This window comes from Passer domesticus, chromosome 32 (assembly GCF_036417665.1).
Source record: "Passer domesticus isolate bPasDom1 chromosome 32, bPasDom1.hap1, whole genome shotgun sequence".
NCBI classification, from domain to species: Eukaryota; Metazoa; Chordata; class Aves; order Passeriformes; family Passeridae; genus Passer; species Passer domesticus.
In genome coordinates, this window is record NC_087505.1 from 2,025,921 (window position 1) to 2,051,260 (window position 25,340).

General features: G+C 55.0%; 1 protein-coding gene across 1 annotated transcript; it reads left to right on the forward strand.

Annotated features, from left to right (window-relative positions):
• The first annotated feature begins 332 nt into the window (after positions 1 to 332).
• Positions 333 to 14,893, forward strand: MEX3A (mex-3 RNA binding family member A). The gene is made up of 2 exons (XM_064401642.1): positions 333 to 1,139; positions 12,530 to 14,893. The coding sequence occupies exons 1-2, from the start codon at positions 671 to 673 to the stop codon at positions 13,633 to 13,635; spliced, it is 1,575 nt and encodes a 524-aa protein (XP_064257712.1). The 5' UTR covers positions 333 to 670; the 3' UTR covers positions 13,636 to 14,893.
• The last annotated feature ends 10,447 nt before the right edge of the window (positions 14,894 to 25,340 follow it).

A 25,340-nucleotide genomic window follows, 5' to 3' on the forward strand; every position in this document is an offset into this window, starting at 1 on the left:
CCCCCTGCGTGTCCCAGGCGGTCCCCAACCACCCTCCACCCGCGTCCCCGCGGGTCCCCGTGCAGCCTCTCCACTCGTGTCCCCGCGGGTCCCCCGCAGCCCCCTCACCGCGTCCCAGCCGGTCCCCCACATCCCACATCCCACATCCCACTCGTGTCCCCGCCGGTCCCCGCATCCCCCTCCCACAGTGTCACAGCGGGTCCCCCTCCCCAGACCGCCTAGCCCCCCGCCCCCTCCGGCCCCGCCGCCCCGGTGCCCGCCGCCGCGGGCGGGGGTGTGCCGCCACCGGACTACATCCCCCAGCAGCCCGCGGGCCGGGCCGCTCCCGCAGCGCCCAGCCGCCTTCAAACAAAAGAGTTTCCCCCCGCGGGGCCGCGCTCCGCTCCGCGCCCCCCGCACCCCCCGCACCCCCCGGCGGCGGCGGCCGGGGGCGGGGGCGTCGGCGGGGGGACCGCGGTGGAGGCGGCGGGCGCGGGGCTCGGGTTACACGGGAAAGGGGCTTGGCCAGGCGGGGGGCGGGGGGCGGAGGGTCCTTTTCTCTCTCTCGTTCTCTCTCTCTGCCTTTTTTTTTCCCTTCTCCCTCCCGAGCTCTTTGTGTCCCCCCCCCTCCCCTCCTCTCGCCCCCCCCCCCCCCCCCAGCCCCCAGCCCCCTCCCAAGCCTTTGTTAGCCATGCCTAGCCTGGTAGTCCCAGGGATAATGGAAAGGAACGGGGGTTTCGGCGATTTAGGCTGTTTCGGTGGGAGCGGCAAAGACAGAGCGCTGCTTGAGGATGACCGGGCGCTGCAGCTCGCCCTGGACCAGCTCTGCCTGCTGGGGCTAGGCGAGCCTTCCTCCTCCTCCTCCTCCTCGGCCGTGGTGCTGGTGGAGGACAGCAACAACAACAACAATAACCCGCCGCCGCCGCCGCCGCAGCAGCCCCCGCCGCCGCCGCCGCCGCCGCAGCAGCCGCCGCCGCCGCCGCCGCCGCCGCCCCCGGCGGCCCCGAAGGGCTCGGCGGCGCCCAGCGCCGGGGCGGCGGAGCCCAAGTTGTGCGCGCTCTACAAGGAGGCCGAGCTGCGGCTCAAGAGCAGCTCCAACACCACCGAGTGCGTCCCGGTGCCCAGCTCCGAGCACGTGGCCGAGATCGTGGGACGGCAAGGTGAGCGCCGGGCCCCCGGTACCCCCCCGATCTGCCCCGGTGGCGCCGCTCGCCGGCCCCGGGACGCTCCCCCGCGGCCGGGGGGCCCCGCCGCTCCCTCCCGCCCATTGTTCGGGGCCGGGGCCGCTCGGCCCCGCCGGGGACAAAGCCCCGGGGCTGGCGGGCTGTGGGCGGGTGGCCGCGCTCCCGGCACGGGGGTTTTGGGATGGGGAGGGGTCTGTGGGAATGCTGCCGGGGCTTGTCCGGCTGCCGGCACCGGAGCCCCGCGCGCCGCTCCCCGGTTCTGCCAAAGAGCAGATCGCGACCGCGCTCTCCTTAAGGAAAAAAAAAAAAAAAAAAAAAAACTGGGAATAAGGCGGGGGAAGGGCGGGGGGTGCAGGCTGAGCCCGGCCCCGCGCCTCGGAGTCCCCCTTTGTTGGCCGGGCGGAGGGGGTGTGGTGGTGCCGGGGCTCGCTCCGAGCGGCCGGTGGAGCGGGTGGGAGCCGAGCTCCTCCCGCCGCCCCCGGGAGAGGAGGGAGCCCGGAGCCGGGGGGACCCCGGAGCGGGACCCGCCGTCCCGCGTGGGCCCCCCGCAGCCGCTGCCCGCGCGCCGCCACAGTGATGCTTTTGTTCTCACGGCTCCGTTCGGAGCGAGGTGGAATGGAGGAGGGCTTTAAAAAAAAATTACATGTATATATCTATCTGTAGATATATATATATATATCTCCATACCACACCCACTCTTAAGTCACCCCTCGCCCACCCCCACCACTCCCGGGTGTGCGGTGCGGGGCCCCGCGCCTCCCGTGGGCACTGCGGGAGTCGGGGCACGGCGCTGCCGAGAGAAGTTTTGTGTCGCTACAGAGAGAAAAAAAAAAAAATAATAATAGTGCGGCTAAGTGTTGGGCTTTTTTTTTTTTCTTTTTTTTTTCTTTCTCTGAACAAGTAACTTGACGCTCTGGAAGTGCGATGGGCAGAGCCTGCGGCTGCATGGGCAGATGCTCCCTTGTGGGTTGGGATCGAAGGGCCCAGAGCAGGGGGTTTGGGGCGGGACCCGGGGGGTGATGACCCCCAGCGCCCCGAGAAGGGCTGAGGTGGGCAAGGGGAAGCCGCGGGGAGAGGGACACAAATGGCTCCTTGCTGGACATCTCTGACGCTAGGGCGTGCGGTTGGAACAATGGGGCCTGCGGAGGCTCCGCTCGCTCCCAGCCCTGGGGCCAGGCTCCGCTTCCCACGCACCGGCCCCGGTTCTCCGGGATGCAAAGTGCAGGAGTCCGGGGGTGCTGACCTCCCCAAAACTTGGGGCGTCTGCAGCCGAGGGAGCAGCTCTTGCTCTGGCGTTCACAGCGGGATGGGGGCCCCTCGCTGGGGGCCTGGAGGCAGGAAGGGGTGAGGGTCTGGCCCAGGAGATCCCACTGGCCCCGATGCTGACCCTGCACCTTGCCGGGAGCGCAGCGCGGGCAGGCTCAGCCCCAGCTCTGCGCTGGGCTGTGTGTGAGGCCATGGAGAATCAGGCCCCCTTTGTTTAATAAAGTTGGGAAAGAGGATTGGGCAGGCGGAACCAAGGGGAGATGTGCCAGGGCTGTTTTCTTCCAGGACCTCGCTGCTGGAGAAGGGGGTGTGTTTCGATGTGTTCAGAACGCAGCACGTGCCTGTTGTGTCCAGAGCGATGGAGAGCAACGTGCAGACCTGGATTTTTTTTTTTCCCACGTTTTTTTTTTTTTTTTTTTTTTTTTTTTTGCGTGTCTGAGGGTTTTCCCACATCTGGGGAGCTGAAATGTCAGTGTGCTGGAGCTGTGGGGGATGCAGCTGTGGCTGTGCTCCTTTGGCTGCTGGGGCAGATGGTGCAGCCTGTGCCCCACCGTGGAGGTGGGTGGGATGGATCCTGTGCTGGGGGTTCCTTCAGCACACTCCAGCACAGATCGTGGCCCACACTTGTTTCTAAAGGCCTGTAGGAATGTCTCCACTGTCTCCTGTGCCTTGTTTTTGTGTAGAAAACCGGATTAAGAGGGTCTGGAGCTGGGTGTGGGGCTCCCAGGGGGATTGATTCCTGGACTCGCATGGATGCCTGACCAGGAATGCCAGAATGCCAGATTGTCATCCCTTGGTAGTGCTGCTCCTGTTGCAGATGGTTTTCTAGGAAAACAATTGTTTTTATGGGTACCTGTGAACAGGGTGATAAACATCTTGAAAAAGGGAGGGGGGAAAAAAAGCAACGATGAAATAAAAATTATTTCACGGCTTTATTTGGTAACAGAGTTTAGCTTTTTCTTCAACTTATTATTTTCTGAAGAAACACACTATCCCTTCAGATTATTTTATAATAACATCAAATGTCTATTAAAGTGTTCCTCAGGCAGGTGTGGGTATGAGGGGCCCTGGTGCACACACCTGGCCACGGGAATTCCACCTGCTATCAGGCCACCCCTGGCTTTGCCAAAGGAGTGAAAAGGCATTTAAGTGTAAATAAGGCTCAAGCCCGATGTACTTCTGTTGGAATGTGTGTAAGGGTGGTTTGTGAAGAATCGTGGCAGGGGGGGTGGCTTCACTCCAAGCAAGGATGCTGCAGGAGCTCAACCTGAGCTTGGCAGCTCCTGCTTTCCCCAGGAGCCGTGAACGTGCCCTCGAGGAGCCAGTGGCCTGCTGGAAGCCCTGCTCCAGTTTGTGCTGGGGCTGCTTTGTGTGCTGAATTCGAGGGGTGGGGGGGGACTGCCTGGGGTGAGGTGGGGGGCTGTGGGAAGGGGGTGAGGTGGGAACTGGCCATCCTGGCTCCTCCACGTGGTGCCCCGGGGTCCGTGGCAAAGAGCTGGGTGGCTGGTGGGCTGCTTTGCAAACTGGAGGGCAGGAAACTGGGAAAGGAAGAATGAGGGGATGAAGTCACAAGAATCCCTTTGACTGGTGCCTCTGACCCCTGGGCACGGCTGGTAGTGGAGCCGTGACCTCCACGCCTGTCTTCCTGTTGCACTGAGGGGCAGGGGTGATTCTGCCTGACTCAGGGCTCCTGCAGGTCATTCCCCTGGCATGTGTGTGAACTGCAGCTGTGCTGAGTTTGGGTGACCAAACCTCCTCGGTGTGTGCCATGGCACACACAGTGCTCCCCGGGGCCTGCGTGGCACGTCAGGGTGCTTGGTGGCTCTTGTGTTTCTCCTGCCAGCTCGGGTTGTGGGTGTCCTGCCTGCAAGAGCCTGTCCGTGGCTGTGCTGGCTCTCACGGCCACGCCGATGAAATGGGAAAGACAAAGCACTGGAGGGGCTCACAGCAGGTTTTTTAGGAGGTGGTGGGACACCAAGGGGTGAGGTGTGGTGCTGGGAGGAATGGAGAGTGTCTGAAGGGCATCATGTTTTGGTTGTGCAGGCTGTAAAATGAGGAAGGGGCAGAAATAATCAGTCGCTGCAGTTCTTCCCTAGAAGCGACCCGAGGTGGGTGTGGATTACCCAGATCAAGATTTGTATCCAACTTTTGTGCCCGCTCCCACAGACAAGCTGGGCTGCTGTCAGGGGAGAGGCTGAAGGGCACATCTGGGGCCAGATGTTGTGGTTGGGGAGACGTGGTGCTGCTTCTTTGTGTGTCTGGCGTGTGCAGGTGTCAGGAGAAGGTGTGGGGTTGCTTTGGCTTCACGCTGCGCCCACTCCCAGATAAGACTTTCCCTATGAGGATTTTTGGACTCTTTAAGGAATTTTGGTCCTTCTAAGGGTTCTTGGTCTCATCACGGTAATAGCATCCATTGTCACCTGTACTCACAGACACCCTTTGATGCAGCATCTCCCAGCCTGCTCCAACCAGCCTGTTGTCACCAGGAATGAGATTATGCGAGAGAGGATCTTAACATAAATTGCTCTTTCTTGGCAAGGTGAAGTCAAATAACAAGAGGCTCCACTAAACCCCAGGTGATTGGGTTCTTTGTGTAGCTCCAAACATGCTCCAATGCCTTCAGCATTTAAAAATAGTCCGAGGAAGCCTTTTCCATTGAGGAAGTCTGATGATGGCAGCTCCCCCACCCACCCTGTGGAGGTGGATGTATGTACAGCATCCGAGGAGCAGCCAGGGGGGCAGATCTTCTTTTTCTCCTTGCTTCACCGAAATCTTGGATGGTCTGAAGGCAACCTCTGCTCCGGCAGCTCGGGATGGGCCCGAAAGGAAAGAGATATTGCAGCGGGTTGTTACAAAGTGTTAATGAGAATCGCTCTGAATTTACACCGGGGGAAAAGTGCGGAGCGGGATCGACTTTGTGCCGTTTGAACCGGGGGTGGGAGGAGGAGGAACGGGTCTGGCAGAGAGAGAGAGAGAGACAAAGGGAATTTTCTAGGGAGACACGCTCGCTCCCGGCTCGGGCCGGGTGCCGCGCTGACCGAGTGAACCGCAGCGCAGCCGCCCGGAATCTAGGGCAGTGGGAAAGCAAGCGTGCTGCCATTGGGTGGGGGCCCCCGCCTTTGTCTGGCAGCCCCCTCCCCTCGTCCCCCTCCCCTCGCCGTGCCCCGCTTCCCCCGCTCTGCTCTGCCCGGCGTGTGCCACGGGCACACCCACCCCACGCCGCGCATCGCTTCCCAACTTTGCTCCTCCTTTGCTGCTGGGTTTGTTTCTCTTGGGTGTTTCCGTGGGGTTTTTTTTTTTTTCCCCCCTTTTCCTTTTTTAATTTTTTTTAAATTTTTGTTGTTGTTGTTGTTGTTTCATAAACAACTTTCATCGCAATGTGGCAAAGCGTAAAGAAATCGCCGCCGCGCTGGAACAAGGCGGTCGCTGGTTTTCCTGGCACCGTGCGTTGGGTGGTGGTTTTTCCCCTTCTTGTAAACACAACTTGCATCATCAGGACAATAAACCCGCCGTGCCAAGGGGTTTAGTTGGTTGGTCGTGGTCCTTTTGTGTGCCTTCGGTGTTTTTTGACGCCACTTTCATCAGGTTTTCGATGCAGCAAAAACCTTACCCCACAGGCCGTCAGGAGGGTTTATTTGTGAAGTTCTTTGTGTGCTTGTCTTTCAACAAGGCTTTCATGTTAACGGGGGAAAGAATGCCCCACCTTACCCGAGGTAGCTGAGGGTTGTTTATTTTATGATCCTCTTCAATTTTATGACTACAATAGAAAAAAAGATCAAGTTTTAATTTGCCCCTAGACCCTCTTGCACCCCACCAGCAGTGCCAGAAGGGATTGCGTGGGGTATTTGCAGGTGTAATTTGTATCTGTGCAGCGCCTTGCCATAAACGAGAAGAGGGCTTAAAAAGCTTTTGTCTGTAGAGATTACTTTGTGTCTGATGAAAGCGAGAAATATCAGGACCTGGAGTGATTTGTGGGGTGTGTTTTCCAAAATAAAACCACGACGCAGTCAATCAAACAAAAAGATCCCCCTCGGGGCTGGCTCCGGAGCTGTTTGCTGTGGCTGGTACAGCTCCTCTGGTGCTTCCAGGGTCGGGGTCATGCTCCTGGGCTGGAGGTGCCAGCTGGTGCCAGGATGGAGCCTCTAGACTGCATCAGGAGCAGAATATACCTGTGCAAGATCTGGCCTTGTCCCAGCAGCCAGGAGAAGGTCATCAGCAGGTCTAACTCTGAATTTACACCAAAGTGAAATTATTTGAGGGATCTGCTGCTCCACAGCTGCTTGTGCCACTGCGCTGTCCTGGTGGCATTGTCACCGTGGTGCTGGGCTGGGCACGTCCCTTCCATGCTCTGATCGTCCTCTGCCCACTGGTGGAGCAGCTCCTGGGAGCCTTGGGGCAAACCCTGCTGGGCTCCTGTGAAAACACACTGGTTTGGGGCTGCTCAGAGTGAGAACGTTTGGGATGGGCTCGTGCCAAGGAAACGACAGCTAGATCAGATGCGTGCAGCACCCTGGTGTCCCTTGTGAGCAGCTGTCTTTGCTGGAGAGGTGAACCAAGCTCCCAGAGCCTTCTCTGTTAATTGTGATGGATTTGTTGCCCTGATGCAGGGGAAAGAGAGAGAGGAGGTGGCTGTGCATCCAGATCTCCCCCTGACCCCCACCACCCATCTTGGCAATGTCTAGACTCAATTTATTTCTATGTTTTCAGCCAGAGATGGCTGCTCTGCGGATTAATTCCAGTTAGCTGACTGGTCTGGGCACCAGAGGCTCTCCACTCCTCCAGGGCTTGGTCCTGTGTAGGAATGTTTGTGATGTATACTCAGGTAATTTGCAAACACGTTTACTTTGAGTCAATTGGTAATCAGTGAAATTAAAGAGAAAAAAGGGTGAGGGGAGGAACCGAGCTTATAGCCTCCTTCATGAAATGCTTTGGGATCTGCATTATTGACAAAACCCAGGGTAATAGAAGGTAGGCTGTGGAAACACAATAAGAAAGGGCTTAATTCTCTGTTTAATATAAAAATCCAAGTGGCAGGGGTCTGCCAGGGATCGCCACACTGATGTCTGTGCTCTGCCATAACGAGGAGAACATACACCAAGTTATGTATTAGTGCTGCTTTCACAGGTCCCTTTCTTCCCTCAGCTTCATTTTGACACCACCTGCCAGGCCATTCCCTCCCTTCCACCTCCCTCCCCTTTGAATAATCCCCTGAGTAAAATGCTTTGTTACACGGTGTTTCCAAATTTCGGTTATGCACGAAAGGAAAGTGTCAAAAAAAAACACCCCATGCAGGACAAATTTTGTTTGGAATAAGCACGCTGGGGTGTGCTGCCCATCACATCCTGATCCAGCTGTGCCCCATCAGAAGCAGGGTGATCTCAAAGGAGGCTCAGCCCCTTTTTGGTGTGCAAAGCAGTCAGGGATGGGCCCGGAGCCTTGGCACTAAGTGAGTAAATCACGTTTGAGCCCAGCCTGGTTTTAGCTGATGTAAACCAGTGCAGCGCCCCTGGAAGTTGTGGAGTTCTCTGGGTTTGGGCTGCTGATGGTTTGCCCATTGTCTGTGCCAGTTCAGAGCTGCTGGAGGTCAGGGCTGCTGGGCGTGCTGGAGTTGGTCTAATTTCCTAGGAGGTGATTTTCTCCAGTTTTTTAAGCGCAGGATCCCCATCTGTCTGTCTCCACAAAGCTGGCTTTCCCGTCTGCAGGCCTGCACAGAGACCCTCCCTCCTCCCCCCCTTCTCACACCACCGACTGCACCACGCGTCCTTTTGTCCGTTCCAGATCCTCCTTCCCCTCCCTCTCGCCGTGCTCTCTCCTTGCCCACCTTCCCTTTGCCGTTTTTGGGGTGCCTTGCCTTTGCTCCCCCACGCCTCGTTCTCCTCCTCCCTTGGAGGGATCGGGGTGTGCCTCTCCCTCAATTTCCACCACCTTTGCTCCATCCCCAACTCCCTCGTGTAGCGTGCTTACATCTGCCCTCATTCATGTGTATTCCTTGCCACTGCTCCCTCCCATCTGTCCCCAGCACGGAGCCCCCCGTCCTTTGTCACCGCTCTGCCTGACCCTCCCTGTGGGCTCCGGGGTTGTTCCCTGTCCTGCCAGGCTCACATCCCTGTCCCCCACACGCAGGCATTGTCCCACAGCTCGGATGCCAGCCGTGCCACACGCCTGCCCGAGGTCCTTTCTGCACAGGAGAGCGAGCCTGGCGCTCCAGAGGCAGAGCGCGGGTCACTGCGGAATTCCACGGAGCTCCCGCAGCCCGGGGTGATGCACGGGGAGGCGTTTTCAGCTGGATGCTTGCTGAGAACACCCCTGTCTTTCCATGTGATATCCCCGGGGAAATGGTGGCATCTCGGTTAATCTTCCTAAGATGGAATCTCCCTCTTTGGAGAGGGAGGGAGCAGCACAGGAGCGGGGCAGGGAAATGTCTGCCAGGGGTGGGTCAGGGACAGCCTACCCTGCCAGGGCTGCCAGAGGGCACGGGTGACCTCTCAGGGTTTGATCCAGCTCTCCTTGGGGGGCACCTTTATTATGGATTTTGCCTGGGTGGGTTTATCCTACAGTTGAGTTGTGCCTGGCTCCATGAATTCCTGTCCTTTGAGTTTCCTGGGAGCTGGTAGCACACCACTGGGTGACCACTGGTCCGCATGGGCCCTTTGGAAACTTTACTCTACAAAGCATCACAAATTTACCTCACGGTGCAAACTCTGGGGAGTAACCCGTGAGCAACGCTGGATTTGGCAGGGGGTGGATTGGCTTCGGATTTGGGGATTTTCCCAGATCCTTCTTTGTGCCAGGCCTGGCATTTCCATTCCCCAGGACCCTGGAATTCCTGTTTCAGAGATGGGTTGAGTGCAGCAGCGCTCAGAGGAAATTTTGCAGGAGCACAAGGCAGGAGACAGCTATTCCTGCTCCAGAAATGGGAAATGAGGCTCCGGGAGCTGAGGCAGCTCCGAGGAGTTAAAAATCACAGTGGGAGCTGAGAGTGAAGTTCTGATTTACCAGCGTGTGTCCCGTGCTGCTGCCAAGAGCCTCCGAGGGGCAGTGGGTTCATGGCTGTGCCAGGGGCTGTGTGTGGCTGTGGCTGGCCAGGGCTGTGCCCGGTGCCCGCGTGGTGCCATGCCCAGGGCCAGTGCAGTGCCGTGCCTGGTGCCCACGTGGCGCTGTGCTTGTGCAGTGCCATGCCCAGTGCCCACGCGGTATCGTTCTGGGTACCTGTGTGGTGCTGTGCCCCATGCCCCTCCAGTGCCATGCCCGTGCCATGCCCCGTGCCTGTGCAGTGCCATACCCAGCGCCCGTGTGGTGCCATGCCCCTGTGGTGCCATGCCCCATGCTGTGCCATGCCCAGTGCCTGTGTGGTGCCATGCCTGGTGCTTGTGCGGTGCTGGTGCCCATGCCATGCCATGCCTGGTGCCCACGTGGTGCTGTGCCCAGTGCCTGTGCAGTGCTGTGCCCCATGCCCCTGCGGTGCTCTGCCCATGTCCCATACCCTTGTGTTGCCCTGCCCATGCCCCTGTGGTGCCCTGTCTGTGCCCATGCCCCTGTGGTGCCCTGCCCATGCCCCTGCGGTGCTGTGCCTGTGCCCCTGCAATGCCCTGTCCATGTCCCGTGCCCCTGTTCTGCCTGTGCCTGTGCCCCTGCGGTGCCCTGCCCATGCCCAGTGCCCCTGCGCTGCCATGCCCATGCCCTGCGGTGCTGTGCCGTGTGCCCCTGTGGTACCCTGCCCATGCTCCTGCCGTGCCCTGCCCGTGCCCAGTGCCCCTGTGGTACCCTGCCCGTGCCCCTGCAGGTCCCTGCCCATGTCCCGTGCCCCTGCCCATGCCTGGTGCCCTGCCCATGCCTCTGCAGTGCTGTGCCTGTGCCCCTGTGCTGCCCATGTCCATGCCCCGTGTCCCTGTGGTGCCCTGCCCATGCCTCTGCAGTGCTGTGCCTGTGCCCCTGCGGTGACCTGCCTGTGTCCGGTGCCCCTGCACTGCCCGTGCCTGTGCCCCTGTGGTTCCCTGTCCATGCCCGATGCCCCTGTGGTGCCATGCCTGTGCCCCTGCGGTGCCCTGTCCATGCCCGATGCCCCTGTGGTGCCATGCCTGTGCCCCTGCGGTGCCCTGTCTGTGCCTGGTGCCCCTGTGGTGCCATGCCCTGCCCCTGTGCTGCCGTGCCCATGTCCCTGCACTGCCATGCCCAGTGCCCCTGTGGTGCCAGCTCTACGAGCACGGCTGGCCGGGCTGAGCGTGCTGCACGCCGGGCACCACTCGATGCCACAGCTGCCACGGCGCTGTGAGCCCTGGGAGTCGTTCGTGCCAGCTCTCGTGGCACCGGGCTGTTCCCATCCCCACAGGTGTGGGCTGCAGTCCTTGCCAACATTTCGGGGTGCTGCTTTCCAGGGAACGCCCCGATGCCACCAGCCCGTGGCTCACAGGGGCGCTGGGGATGAGCGGCAGCCCTGAGCTCGCAGCCTCAGAGGTGCTGTGGTTTATTAGGGTCTGTGTAAAGAAGAATGCTCCAGCCCAGGAGCTGAGGAATCTGCGTTGGGTGGTGGCAGAGGCATCGTGTGCAGGTCGTTGTTGTGGTGTGATGTCAGGGGAGCGTGTGGGGGAAAACCTGCTGGTGTCAGTAGTCAGAAGTACAGGAGATGGTCTTTTTGGGGAGAGAAAGTGGGGTAGGAGGTGCTGGGGGATCTCACAGAAATTCCAGTGTTGTTTCCTCATCCTCTGGTTCTGTCAGACACCCGAATCCTCGGGAAACCGCAGCAAAGTGCTCACCTCACTTCATCTGCACTGGAGAATCACAGGTTTTAACTTTCCTTTGAGATCTGAGCTCAGAGCACAGCTCCTGCAGAGGAACCCCCAGCCTGCACTGGAGCTTGGTGCCAGAAATGCCTTGGGGCACCAAGTGAGGCTTTTTGAGAGGGGTCTGAGGGGCAGGACAGCAGCAAGGAGTTGTTTAGAGAACTATGCCACTGTAAAAACTCTCAGTTTCTTTATGGCATCCTGGTGCCATCTGGGAACTTGAAGCCAATCAGCTGGATCAAGACCCTCCAAAAGATCATTTGGAAGCCAGAACACACTGGAAAGTCTTTTGGCCTTTTTGGGAAAGCAGAAAGCTGTTTCCTGAGCTGTGAGGAGCTGGGGGAATGGGCTTGGTCAGTTCTAGGATTTGGGGAATGGGCTCAGTGTGCTCTGGGATGTGGATACTGGTGCACAAAAGCACCACTTGGCCACTGATCTCGGGAGAAGGTCTGAGCACCTGGAGCAGGAGTCTTTGCACAGCCTGCTCTGGGGCTCACAGGAGGGCAGCCTTGCCCCATTTTCTTGCAGTTTTAGCCCCAAAGCACATCCTGGCCTCCTGCTGCCCCTGGCCAGCTAGCTCTGCTGGCATTTGCAGTCCTGCCATATCTGCACTGGGGAGGCCCAAACTGCTACATCTCTGCAACTCCCCTCCAGATTTGTGCCCCTGAAGTTCACGGTGTTCCCCCCAAAACCTCCTCAGTAGTACCAAAATCCTCTGGAGTCAAGGCAGAGACCACCCTTGGGAGCTGGCACAGGGTGGCCAGGGGGTTCCACATTGGCCCTCCAGGCTGTGGGGTCAGCATCCCTCTGTTCTCCTGTGACCTCCAGGCTGCCCCATGCATCAGCCCTGTCCCCAGAGCCCAAGGATGACATTTTCTCTTGGGGGCCACCCTGGGGCTCTGGGGACATCACAGAGACACTGACACCTGGGGTGGGTCCCCCATTAGTCTGTGGTGTTGGTGTGGGTGGAAGGGAGATCTTAGGGGTGATTGCTGAGGGAAAGCAGTCGGGGGGGATGGTGTGGTGGGCTGCAGCACACAAAATGGTGATCCCCGTTTTGGGGGATGAGGGAGCATGGCACTCCTGAGGGAGCATGGCACTCCTGAGGGAGGGAGTCTCTGGGAATGGTGAGGTTGGGCCTCCCTCTGGCATTTCCCCTCAGGGTTAATGGGGACAGGGCCTTTCCCTTGTTCCACGTCCTGCTCAGTGGCTGCCAGGTGGCACAGGAGATTGTGGCCGCTCAGCCCGGTGTCCTGCAGAGCCGGGCGAGCCGTGGGACAGCCTGGTTAACTGCTGTGCCTTCTTCTCTCTCTTCCCAAGGCTGCAAGATCAAAGCCCTGCGGGCAAAGACCAACACCTACATCAAGACCCCGGTGCGGGGCGAGGAGCCGGTCTTCATGGTGACGGGGCGGCGGGAGGACGTGGCCATGGCCCGGCGGGAGATCATCTCGGCGGCCGAGCACTTCTCCATGATCAGGGCCTCCCGCAACAAGGCGGGCACCACCTTCGGCAGCGCGCCCACCCTGCCGGGGCAGGTCACCATCCGCGTGCGCGTGCCCTACCGCGTGGTGGGGCTGGTGGTGGGCCCCAAGGGAGCCACCATCAAGCGGATCCAGCAGCAGACCAACACCTACATCATCACGCCCAGCCGAGACCGGGACCCCGTCTTTGAGATCACCGGCGCGCCGGGCAACGTGGAGCGCGCCCGCGAGGAGATCGAGACGCACATCGCCGTGAGGACGGGCAAGATTCTGGAGTACAACAACGAGAACGACTTCCTCTCCAGCAGCCCCGACTCTGGCATGGAGAACCGCTACTCAGAGGCTTGGCGGGTCCACACGCCCGCGCCGGGCTGCAAGCCCCTCTCCACCTTCCGCCAGAACAGCCTGGGCTGCATCGGCGACTGCTCTGTTGACCCCGTCTATGAGACCCCCCGGCTGAACGACCAAAACGACTTCAATTACGGTTACCTCTTCCCCAACTACGGTGTGAACAAGCAGGATTTGTACTACGGGGTGCCGGAGTCAGGAGCCCCGATGTGGGCTGGGCAGGAGAACACCAACCCTGTCTCGGTGCTCTTCTCGAAGCAGCAGCGCTCCAGCAGCACCGGCGCCATCCACCCCAACTCGCACCGCTCGCCGTCCTCCTCCATCCCGGAGCCCAGCCTGTCCGGGCTGCCGCGGCGCTCGCAGGGGGAGCCTCTGCAGGGCTTTTCCAAGCTGGGAACGCCCGCCGCTGCCCGGACGTCGGTGGGCAGCAGCCGCGAGTGCATGGTGTGCTTCGAGAGCGAGGTGACGGCCGCGCTGGTGCCCTGCGGCCACAACCTGTTCTGCATGGAGTGCGCCGTGAGGATCTGCGAGAGGACTGATCCCGAGTGCCCCGTCTGCCACGCGGCAGCCACTCAGGCCATTAGAATATTTTCCTAAAGAGACAGAGCAGGGCGTTTTGGGGGGGGGTGGGGGTAGGAAGGGAGAGTGGGGGGGGTCCGTGAGAGAAAAATGATGATGATAATAATAATAATAATGATAATAATAATAATAATAATGACATCTGAAGAACAAAAAAAAAAAAGAATGAAAGAATAAATTAATTTAAAGAAGAAGAAGAAGAAGAAAAAGAAGAAAAGAAAAGAAATTATTTTACAAGCAATGTATGTTATTTTTTAAAAAAAATAATAAGTGAATAATAAAATTAAAATGAATAGCAAAGCCAGAAATTTTGAAGGGCGAACAATGCTCCAGCCTGCAATGTCTTTTGTAAACCAAGTACTCAGAACGCACACTCGGATCTCGCAAGCAAAGCAGTTTAGTTCAGTTTATTTTGGTGGTGAGATTGGGACTTCTTGGCGATGACCAAGCCAGGACACCTGGATCGAGCGGGGAGGGAGCAGGGATGCAGGGAGGGCCCTGCCAGCCTTTCTCCAGCCACCTTCAACCTTTGTCTTGGCCTGAAGCCCCCACTCTCCTCCCCCCAGGGTTGTCGGCCCAACTGGGAGCTCAGAAAGAAACAACAGAAAGAAAGGAAAACGGATGACAGGGATTTAGAAGAACAAGAAAGAAACCATCAACCTCTGGGAACCTGTTAGAACGAGGGCACAACTGTATTACCTCAAAGATTTAAACAAAAAAAAAAAAATCACAGCTAAAGAACTTTTATTGTTTTCCTTTTTTTCTAAAAAAAACCCAAACAAAAAACACAAAAAAAAGAAAATCAAAAAAAGAAGGTGAAGAAATAAAAACGACGCCAGTGAAACTGAAGAAGGTTTGGAAGAACCTACTGGGATCACACCAGGCGACGAGCATTTATTTTGTTATTCTGAGCCACCGTGGAGTCTGGAACTTTGTTCTTTTTTCCTTATCCAAGCAGGGATTTGTTCATCAGTCCAATCAGGAGTCACTAACAGGGTATTTCCAAAGCATTCCCGAGTTCCCGTCCATGGGGGGAGTGCAGCGACTTCCACGTTTCCTTAGGTCACTCTTCATTCTTTCCTCCAAGTGATGCCAGCTGCAGCTACACACACCACACGCGCACACACACACAGAACATTGTGCTTTTCTTTTCTTAAAAAACATACCTATTGCACCAAAACCTAAGAGAGACGATCATGCAATACAGGCAAATGAGCCCATATGAAACCAACATGCATCCCAACAGAGAGCAAAAAAAAAAACCCCCGAGTTTATAGAGATAATTTTGTTGTCGTCGTTTTTAAACTGGACCAAAACTTTTGTTACCCAAACCAAGTAGGGGAAAAAAAAACAAAAAAGAAGAAAAAGTATTTCTTTATGGACCAAAACCTCTTCAGCTGTCCTTTTCCTGGATCTTCCTGAGGTTGGCCACTTTTATATATTATATTTTTTTCAGAACGAAACAAAACAGAAAAAAAAATTGCCTTGTTGAACATCCTTTAATCATTTCAAGACTCCTGGTTTTGTTAAATGAGATACTTTAAAACCATTGGGAAGTGGGAGAGGATGGGCTTCAGATCTGGCTCCCGTGCCAACGCATGCAAGGTGCAGGCCAGCACCTTCACTCCATCAGGTTTGTTCAGCTGGTCTGTGGATGCCAAAATGCTGTGATGTTCAAAATGTGTTGGATTGACCTATTGAGTACCAGTACACCCAGCTATAAATATATGTGTGTATATATATATATAGGCACTTAATTAATCAAGCACCTATATATATATATATGTGTGTATATAAACCCATATATATAATTTTTCTCCCACTACCACCGCTTCCCCCATTTCCTACCCCTCAACTTCTGCTCACAGATCCTGGACCCTGATTTAGAACTGAACCAACAAGTTTCACAACTTGGCGCAGACAGTTCTAACACAAAAAAAAAAAAAAAACCCCAAACAAACAAGCAAAAAAAAAATCACCTGAGATTTTTTTATTCCCTTCAGTTACAGGAGACTTTCTTTTCATCGTGGTAATGTTCCTGGGAACATCCTCCCTTCTGGTTTGCTGCTGCTTGCTCCCAGTGCTGCCTGTGCCCTGGCACAGCGGGCTCATGCCAGCCGTGGCTGCAGTCACTGAAGGGGCTGAGCTCACTCTGCTGGGGCGGGTGGTGCTGGTGCTTTATCTGTGCTGGTAAAGATCCACTTCTGACCTTCAGATACCAGTTGGAGGGTTTGGAATGATGGTGGGGTGGTGGCACGCCTCCACTGTTTTGCATCGATGCTAATCCGTTCCGTAGGGGCAGATTGGAGGGGTGGACAATGTTCCCAGGCTGTAGTGGATGCTGATGTTTTGGAAACAGTGAAGACAAAAGTAGGCAGGATTGGTACTCCCCTCCTCCCCAAAGCTCCAGGACATCCCTGGCCAGGCGGTTGTCCCGGCCCTGCAGCAGAGCCTTTCACACCAGGAGAAGGTTGGGATGCGAGCACTTCCTGGGGGAAGGCGCCGTGTTCTGCACCCTCCGGTGTGGGCTCTGTAGGGTGATGGGGGTCTGGGCTGCTCTGGATGAACCCCCAGAGCCCCCATGTCCCGAATTGTCCTGGGGCACAGCCGTTCCTCCCCTCAGCAAAGGAGCCCTGGCCGCATCCTTCCCAAAACTGACCCATTCTCGTTCAAAATCTGGCCTCCGTTTGGTCCCGGTGAAGGGAGGGGAAGGGAGAGGGGGGCACTGCTGTTCTCCGGGAACCTCTCCCCTCCCCGGCGCCCCCTCCTCCATCCCGTCCTGCCCTCCCCACCCCAGGGTTGCATTTTATCCCTTCACGGCGCAGAATTCTCCTGCTGATGTAGAGAGAGTGGAGCTGGGGGGCGGGGGGCGGGGGTCGGGGGGTGGGCAGGGGGGTCAGCCACCCTTCGGAGGGGCGTTCAGAACCGTTGGTGTTGGGGCTGGAGGGGGCGGCCGCAGCCCCCGTGTTAGTGAGTGAGTAGTCGTCCTTGGCTGAGTGGAGTCTGTTCGTGGTAATGTGAGCAAGTTCTTGATCAATGTCTTTATTTGATGCCAGGTTGTGAAGAGGTGGGTGGGAGTGGGGAGGGGGGAAGGAGACCCCTGTGTTGGGGACTTGGGGTGGGGGGACCTGTTCTAGCACTGACTGTAGGGGGTGGGGAATGGGGAAGGTACAGGGGGCTCTCCTCTGCTCCTTGTACCTCCTCCCTCACCTTAACAAGCGAAAACGATGTAAAAGCCTCCTGCATGCTGAAAAAAATGTTAGAGAAAAAGACAAAACCCCTTTCTTTAAAAAAAAAAAAAAGAAAAACAAAAAAAAAAAGAAGGGAAAAAAAAAAAAAAAGAATCATGACCCAAACAAACGTCCAATGCTTGCTGTTGGGAACCAGAGTGGGGCTGTCCTGGGGGGGCTGCTCCTCTCTGCAGATGACGTTCCTACTCAAGTCTCCAAGTTGGCCTTTAATAAAATCTTCAGTTCCAATAACCTTTATATATATATATATATATACACATATATATATACATATACATATATATTAAAAAAAAAAGCTTGATGTAGCAGTTCTAGTTTAAAATGAATAGAAGTATTTCGGCCCCTGTTTTTATTTTGATTTTCCCCTGTCCCCTGCTTCCCGCTGTACCCCCCACCGACTCCATATTTTGATGTAGCAACTTTGGAAGAAAGAAAAAACAGGCGCTGTAAATGCACCGAGAGCTACCTCTGCCTCGAGTGGGGGCTGCAGGGAACTCGGGGGGCTCGGGCCTCTCCCTGGCCCCGTGGGGCACCCGGAGAGGGGCAGCCTGGGCCCTGCCTGTTGGCATCCATGGGGAGCCCGGTTGCGGGGCTTAAACAACAAATTTGCGTAATTTTTTTTCCTCTTTTTAAATATATGTATATATATAAAAATCTTTAAAAAAAAAATAATAAAAACAAAAAACAAGAAAAATGCCCATGACCTTAACTATTTGCTCTGACTTGTATCTTCCTTGATAGGTGACTAAAAATGGCTTGTTGGTCTAATTCACCAGCAATAACGATAACTAAACACAGCCCCCTTCTCCTGCACCCATCCCTTTTCTGCAGCGCCCACCGAGCCGGCTCCTCGAGCTTCTCCCATTCCTTCCCACCTCGAGGTGACCCCTTCTTGCAGTGTGAACCAACTGGCCTGGACCTCGCTGGCTTCAGCTGCCCCCACCATCCCTGCCAGGCTTTTGGGGTGACACCCTCGGGGTGCTGAAGCCGTGGGGACGCCCCACTTGCGCCTGGGCTGGAGGGAGGCAGGTGGAACCGGGACCCCAAACGCCAAACTGGGTCTTCCTCCCTCTGGATTAGGAGCAGCAGGACCCTTGTGGGAAGTCTGGTCTGTGAGACCTCCATCCTGCAAAATCCCATCCCACCGAAGCGGGGTGGGATCCTGGGAGCGATGACAGGACACGGGCACCCCCCGAGAGGGGCTGGTGCCAATGGGCACTGCTGGTATCCCCTATCCCCGGGGTTTGCATCAGCCCCTAGGGATGTTGGAGGCAAGGTGGGGACCGCGGTGACCCGTGCCATGCCGTGCCATGCCGTGCCGTGAGAATGCTGGTGGTGGTGGTCTTTGTGAGGCAGCGACACGAGGGCACAAGCAGGGCCACCAAGGGCAGGTGCCCAAAACCCGAGGCTGGGAGCAGAGAGGGCAGACACGTCCAGGTCTGGGCAAGACGTGTCCAGGTTTGTTCAGGACATGTCCAGGTTTGGGCAGGACGTGTCCAGGTTTGGCAGGATGTGTGCAGATGTGGGCAGGACGTGTCCAGGTGTGGGCAGGACGTGTCCAGGTGTGGGCAGGACGTGTCCAGGTTTGTTCAGGACATATCCAGGTTTGTTCAGGACGTGTCCACGTTTGGGCAGGACGTGTCCAGGTTTGACAGGACGTGTCCAGGTTTGTTCAGGACGTGTCCAGGTTTGGGCAGGACGTGTCCAGGTTTGGCAGGATGTGTCCAGGTCTGTTCAGGAGGTGTCCAGGTTTGTTCAGGATGTGTCCAGGTCCAGGCAGGACATATCCAGGTTTGTTCAGGACATATCCAGGTGTGGGCAGGACATATCCAGGTTTGTTCAGGACGTGTCCAGGTTTGTTCAGGATATGTCCAGATCTGTTCAGGATGTGTCCAGGTTTGTTCAGGACATGTCCAGATCCAGGAAGGACATATCCAGGTTTGTTCAGGACGTGTCCAGGTTTGGGCAGGACGTGTCCAGGTTTGTTCAGGACATATCCAGGTGTGGGCAGGACATGTCCAGGTTTGTTCAGGACGTGTCCAGGTTTGTTCAGGACGTGTCCAGGTTTGTTCAGGACGTGTCCAGATCCAGGCAGGATGTGTCCAGGTTTGTTGAGGACATGTCCAGGTCCAGGCAGGCTCAGCCCCACAGGGGGACAGGGGCTGTGGTGGGGTGTGCTCCCAGTTCAGCACTGGGATTTCCACTCGTGCTTTACCAAACCGATTTTGGCACCGGCTGCAAACAAGGAGCGGGGCCTTGGGGCTGTGCTGGGTTTGGGGCTCACCCTGCCAGTTTTCCTTGTGGAAGTGAGCTGTGACAGGGCTGGGGGAGCCAGGGCTCCCCCATCCTGTGCCGTGTCCCCAAACCTGCAATCTGCATTCTTGTGAGCTGCCGCGGGGGGACGGCGCCTGCAGGACAAGGGACGGTGCGGGGGAGCGGGTGACAAAACGCAACAAAGGGAAACGGAGGGATAAAGTAAAATCATGCTGTGATGTCATCCTCGTCGACATAAACTATATAGAGAATAGTGTGTATTATAATGCATAACAAAAGAAAGAAAAAAAGAACCAAAATTGGATTTATAGTTAATGAGGAGATACTATAAAAATATCTTGTCCTAGCTCCCATTTGCAAAAGTATTTTTCAGCTGGAGGGATATCTATTATTTTTTTCTCTTTTCTTTCTTTCTTAAAAAAAATAATAATCTTCATACATACAAAGGCTCAGACTGTTAATATTGTTAACCTCTGAAATCAAAATACTCCAACTTGTTTTGTTTGGTGTTTGAAGGGTTTATTTTGATGCATTTCCTGGTGTTTTTTAAAGAGAGAGAGAGGAGGGAAAAAAAGATTAAGATTTTAAAATTAGAACATTTCTTTATAATTTAATATTCTATTTTAATAAATGCATTTATTACATGTAAATGTAGCAAGGAACTGGGCTAATAAAAATACTTTTTATTAGGTAATTTATTATAAGAAAAAAGGATATTTTATTTTATGATAAAGTGATCCTTAAAAGTTTAGAAGGTTTAGAATATATGTAGGTTAAAAAATACATTTGTATCCAGAGTATTGCTTAAAAAGTGTTTTTAATATATGTTTCATTTTTCGTGTGTGCGTGTGTGTATGTAAAGGTGATAGTTATGGTGCAGATAGCCCTTTCCACAAATAAGAAATTAACACAGTTGGATGTATTTAAACAAAAAAAAAAAAAGATTAAAAAAAAGGTAATTAAAAACAGAGAAGTAGAAGACAAAAACCACTATAAACCCAAGCCTGTGGCTGCTCCATCTGGGACCCTTGGAAAGGGTCGAGGTCTGGGTGGATTTTGGCTCGGGGCTGGCTCTGGGGCAGTCTTTGGGCAGCATCACCCCACAGTGGCCCTGGCCAGCCCCAGCCCTGCTGTGGCACAGCCCTCCCTGGGCACCCTGAGCATGCCAGGCTCCCACCCGACCCAACCCCACGGGCTGGGGAGCACATTTCCCTCCTGCTGTGGTTCCCTGGGACAGGAGCTTGGTGCTGGCAGGGCAAAGCTGGCACTGCCCAGCTCCTGCCCTCCTCCTTTTTCCAGCACTGATCCCATCCCAGGGAGCCAGAGCAGTTTTGTCCTCGGTCTGCTTGCAGAGAGCCCAGTGTAACTTGAGGCTTTGTGGTCCTTTCCACAGCCTTGCTGGCCATGCTGGCACAGACACCCCCTGGGCACGCTCCTGGGGGCTCTGGGTGGTCTCTGGTGCCCCCCTTTAGGCTTTCCTGAGCTGGGTGGAGGGTTTGGTGCCAGTGTTCAGGCCGGGCAGGATCTGAGAACATCCCTGGTGATTCCTTTGGAGCTTGTGCCACACCAGAGCCCTGCGCTCGTCCTGGTGCTCCGAGCAGCCAGGGGCTGAGCTCATGCAGAGCTCCCAGCCAGCTCCAGCCCATCCTGGGTGGGAACAGCCCCCCCATCTGCTCCCCAAGGCAGTGAGGGCACAGCTGCTGCTGGCACCCGTGGCAGGGACAGCCAGAGCAGTGGGAGCGCCCCTGGCTGGGTGCTGAGCTCCCAGGAAAGCAGCTCGGCGTGGCTCCAGCACACCCTGAAGTGTGATGGATCTCATCCCAGGGATGTGCTGAGCAGCCCCTGTGGGCTGGGGGCTGGGGGAAGTCTGTCCCCCTCACACCCCAAATCCAGCCCTGCTCCCCTCCCAAAGCAGCAGGGTGATGGGGTGATGTTTCTGCTCTGTTGCCTTTCAAAGAAGCATTTAAAAAAAAAAAAAAAGATTTTTTTTTTCTGTTTGTTTGTTTGTTTTTAACCAAAAATGAGAAGAAAAAAAAGGTTTGCGTTGATGGGTATTAAAAAAATGTTAATAATAATAAACACTCAAATTTATTTCATATAATCCTAGAGTAAAGATTAAAAAAAAATTAACTAGTTCAAATAGTAGATACTATCCATATTGTTTAATCTATAGTAGATCCAAGTGATCCCAGACAGAGCAGAATGTAAAATAAACTTGTGAACATGATCATTGTTAACTTCCCCAGGAATTCCATTTTTTTTGGTACTATTTTTCTGAAGCAAACAAATAAATGACCGAAAGCCTAACAAAATAACAACCACCAACTGGTACCTTCTGTCAATCAAAGTCCTGAAGTTATTTTTATAGAGGGGAAAAAAAAAGACAAAAAAAAAGGATCTAATAATATGTATTTTTTTAAAAAGATACGTTTGGGGGTTTGTGTTGCTTTTTTAATAAAAAATAGGCAGATTTGGCTAGTCATGGAACAAAATAAGGAAGTTTTAGGCCATTAATTTTTGCCTTATTCTGACTTCCAGCCTTGGGCTTGGAGCAGGAAATTGCAGAAAAATGTTCCAAGTTGCTGTTACTTTCCTTGGGCTGTTCTTGGTTTTTGAACTTCTCCAAGCACCAAAGGTGTGGGAAGATCCTGGGATGGGCAGGCGGGACCATCCCAGGTGGGAAGGAGAAGGAAAGGAAGATTGGGTGATCTCCCCTCTGTAAGGTGACAGACAGAGCTGGAAGGCAGCGAGGTGCCAGGAGGAGGCTCTGCCCTTGCACTGGGCAGTGCCAGGGCATTAGGGTTGGTTTGTTCCCTCTTTGTTTTCTTTCTTTTGCTTGGTTCTCTCTCACCCTGGTGGCGTTGCACCGGGAGATGCTGTGCACCTCGAGATGAGCTCGCTTGTTTTTAGCACGTGGCATCTTCCAGGAGATTCCGTTTGTTGGGTGTTTCTTTGCTTGGCCTCCAAACACCAGCTTTGAGCACTGGGTGAGATGTTTGGAAAAGCCCCTGCTGGCCCCAGAGGCACAGCCCTGATGGGCCACGACATCCCTGATCCCACAGCTTTGCTCTCTGACAGCTGCCCTGCTGCTGTCCTGCTCGGGGACAGTGACACTCGTGGCACATGCCTGGTTTTGGGCTGCAGGAGCACAGAGGAGGCTGGAGGCTGTTCCTAGCCAGCACAGCACGTTGGCTGTGGATGGATCTGAGTCGCTGCAGTGCCGAGAGCAGGAGCAAGAGCTCCTGGAGCTGGCAGCAGGCAGAGGGTGCTGCAGTGGCAAACCCACTCTGAGCACTGCAGGGCAGGGCAACACAGCACTGGGGCAGGACGTGGCCCGTGCCCCTGCCAGCTGCTCCATTCATTCCACAGAGAGGCCAGCACTTCTCTCTGGAGTGCTGGTGATGCTTTTCACTGCACCAAAATCTCTGCTTGAAGGAGAGAACTCGGAAAGGAACATCCGAGCCGGCAACGCTGTCACCAGCAAAGCCGAGTGCCGCAAAGAAAACACCCTTGAGGAGTTGCTTCCCTCTGGGTTTGGCCTTTGCTCCTCTCCCCCGAGTTGTGGCTCAGCTGTAGCAAACCCACGGATCTCCTGCAGCTTGGGAGCATCCGCACAGATGCCTTGAGAAGCGCGGCGGCCGCCCCTCGCTCCCTGCCTGCCTCGGGGGGCTGGGCTGGCCCCTACCAGCATTCACCACTCAGCAAAGCCATGCAATAGGTCAGGACAGGAATGAAGACAGTTCTCATTCGGTTTCTGCGTATAAATAGCACTGTGAATCTTGAGATTCCCTCCCCGGGAGCCTCCTCGGTTGCTGGGGCGTTTCGGGAAGCAGGGCAGGACGGCTCCTGCTCTTCTGGGGGGGTTCATGCTCGGTGAATCAAGCGCCTGGTCCTTCCCTGCCGGGGCGGCGAGGCGGCCTGTTTGCTCTTTCAGTTTTGTTTTACCTCATTTTTTTTTTTAATTTGATACTTGAAGAAGCGTCAGTGATGGACATTGTGCAGTGGTGCCCTGGACTGGAGGGTGGATGCACTTTATCGTCACTTGTGTGAGGACAGTGGGTCCCGTCCCACCCCAGCAAGGTGTCCTTGGTGGCAGCAGAGCCAGCACGGGCTGGTTCTTCCAAAAACCCCTTCTAGGATGTTAGGGAGCAATCTCTGTGTTTTAGGGTGGGTTTTCACATCCTGTAGAAACTTGAAGTCACGTTCTGCTGTCAGCTTACCCAGTGAAAAATTCAGCTGGGATTGTGCTAGGCAGACTTTGGTTTGCCCGTGCCGTGCCAGCAGGAGACAGCAGAGGTTGGGCAGCTCCTGCCTCCCTCTCCTGTGACTCCCCTGTTCCAGTGGGTTACTCTGCTGGAATCTGGAGTCACTGCAGCCCTGGCAGGCTGCAGCATCCCCGCTGGATCTGCTCCAGCATCGCTTCAGGGCTGCTAATGGAGCAAATTGAAAGTCACCCCCAGTAAAGTGACACTAATGTAAAATCTGGAGTAGTTCCACTACTGCCTGTGCGAAAATGAAGTCCCCCTCCCATGGTGGCACCGGGTTGCTGACAGCAGGATGTGCTTTCTGGGCTTGTGATGATGCTTTTGAAACAACTTGCAGAGAAACAGAGTGGTGAGGTGTAGCAGTGTGGTGTGGCCAGTGAGATCTGCTCTTGGCTCCCAGGAGCTGGGACACAAGACATGGCTACACGCTGTTCTGCTTATCTGTGAAACCATCAGCATTCCTTTTTCTTTATGAATTCTTTTAAAGATAATCATAAAAAAAAAGGGGGGGGAAAGGACCAGGGGCTGGATCCTGTTTTGCAGTGTGGGATTTGCTCCTGATTAGAAAGCAGTGTTAAGCAAACATGAAAGGCAATGGGCACGAGGGCTGGCTGCTCTGATCCCAGCTCTGATCCCAACCCCTGGCAAGCCAAGGAAATCCCCAGGGATGCCCAGAGCATCCCCCTGCTGCTGCAGAGGACTTCCTCTGGCTCTGCCCTGCTATCAAAGACACCCAGGCTGCACTTGCTGCCTGGGGACTCCGGCAGAGCAGCTCCAGTGGGATTTCCCACAGGAGATGTGCTAGAACCACCCCAGGCCACGGGGTCCCTGCAGCAGCTGATCCCCCACACCCACCCAGGGCAGCACAGCCCTCCCCAGCCCTTCTTGGCTTTGCTTGCCCAGCACCACGTTGGCTTCCTCTCCCCAGAAGACATGCACAAGTTTTGTGTAGCCGCTGTCCCTCGGGTCTGGGCGCTGGCACACGCTCCTGCCCCACGCTTCTCCCACCTCATGCTGAGCCAGCTGGCCACGGAGCCCCCTGACTCTGTGGCCCTTCCATTGAAAGTCCATTCCCTAGTATTTTGTATTTTATGTTTGCTTTTTTTTTTTTTTTTGGCCTTTTTTTTTTTTTTTTCCTCTTTTCTTTTAACATCATAGGAAACCTGTAGTCGGGATTGTTACTATTGGAAACCGATCACATGTTCCATCCAGGTATTTTCATCTCTCTGGCGTTACGCAAAAAAATAAAGGCCTGAGAGAGAGATATAACCGAACATAGAAGTAGAGTTAGGCTTGTTGTCTGAGTTTTGAGGCATATAGTATAATGGGAGAAGGAAAAAAAAAATTAAAATAAAATAAAATTAAAATAATGATGTTGCACAACTTGTAGAAAACAAAGAAGGGAAAGGGTTAATGTATTAAATGTGCTAAATTACATTAAGAACTTAATTTTATTAAAGTATTATTACTTAAGAAACTTGGTATCTGCTCTTGATTTGTGTCTGTTCACACTTTAGGGAGCAGTGGTTGGGAACAAAGCCCTGCTGGGCTGAGTTCCAGGGCAGTGGGGCTGCACCTCCCTCTGCCACCCCTCCTGCATCCCCATCTCCCACGTGCTTTTGGCAGCACTTCTTGGGGTTCATTAAAGCACTTGTGAGATGGTGACCCCCTCCCGAGGCAGCTGCTTCTCCCAGAGCTGGGGCTAGCAGGTCTGTGAGCCACATTTCACCCTTCCCACATCTTCATCCCAGCAGAAAACACCCCAAAAACTGAAAAACCTGGAACAAATCTGGCTTGTTGAGCCTCCATGAGTCTAAATGAACCCACCACCCCCTGCCAGTGCCCGGCTGATGGCACATCCTGTGGCAGGGAGGCCCCAGGGACACTTGGCTGAGCCCTGTCCCTTTGTGGAGCAGCATCCATCCCCCACATG

Excerpts from the sequence above, each read along its gene's own strand:
- MEX3A (XM_064401642.1), top strand. The coding sequence starts at position 671 with ATGCCTAGCCTGGTAGTCCCAGGGATAATGGAAAGGAACGGGGGTTTC. Across the intron at positions 1,140-12,529 it reads CGAGATCGTGGGACGGCAAG|GCTGCAAGATCAAAGCCCTG; the intron begins GTGAGCGCCGGG and ends TCTCTTCCCAAG.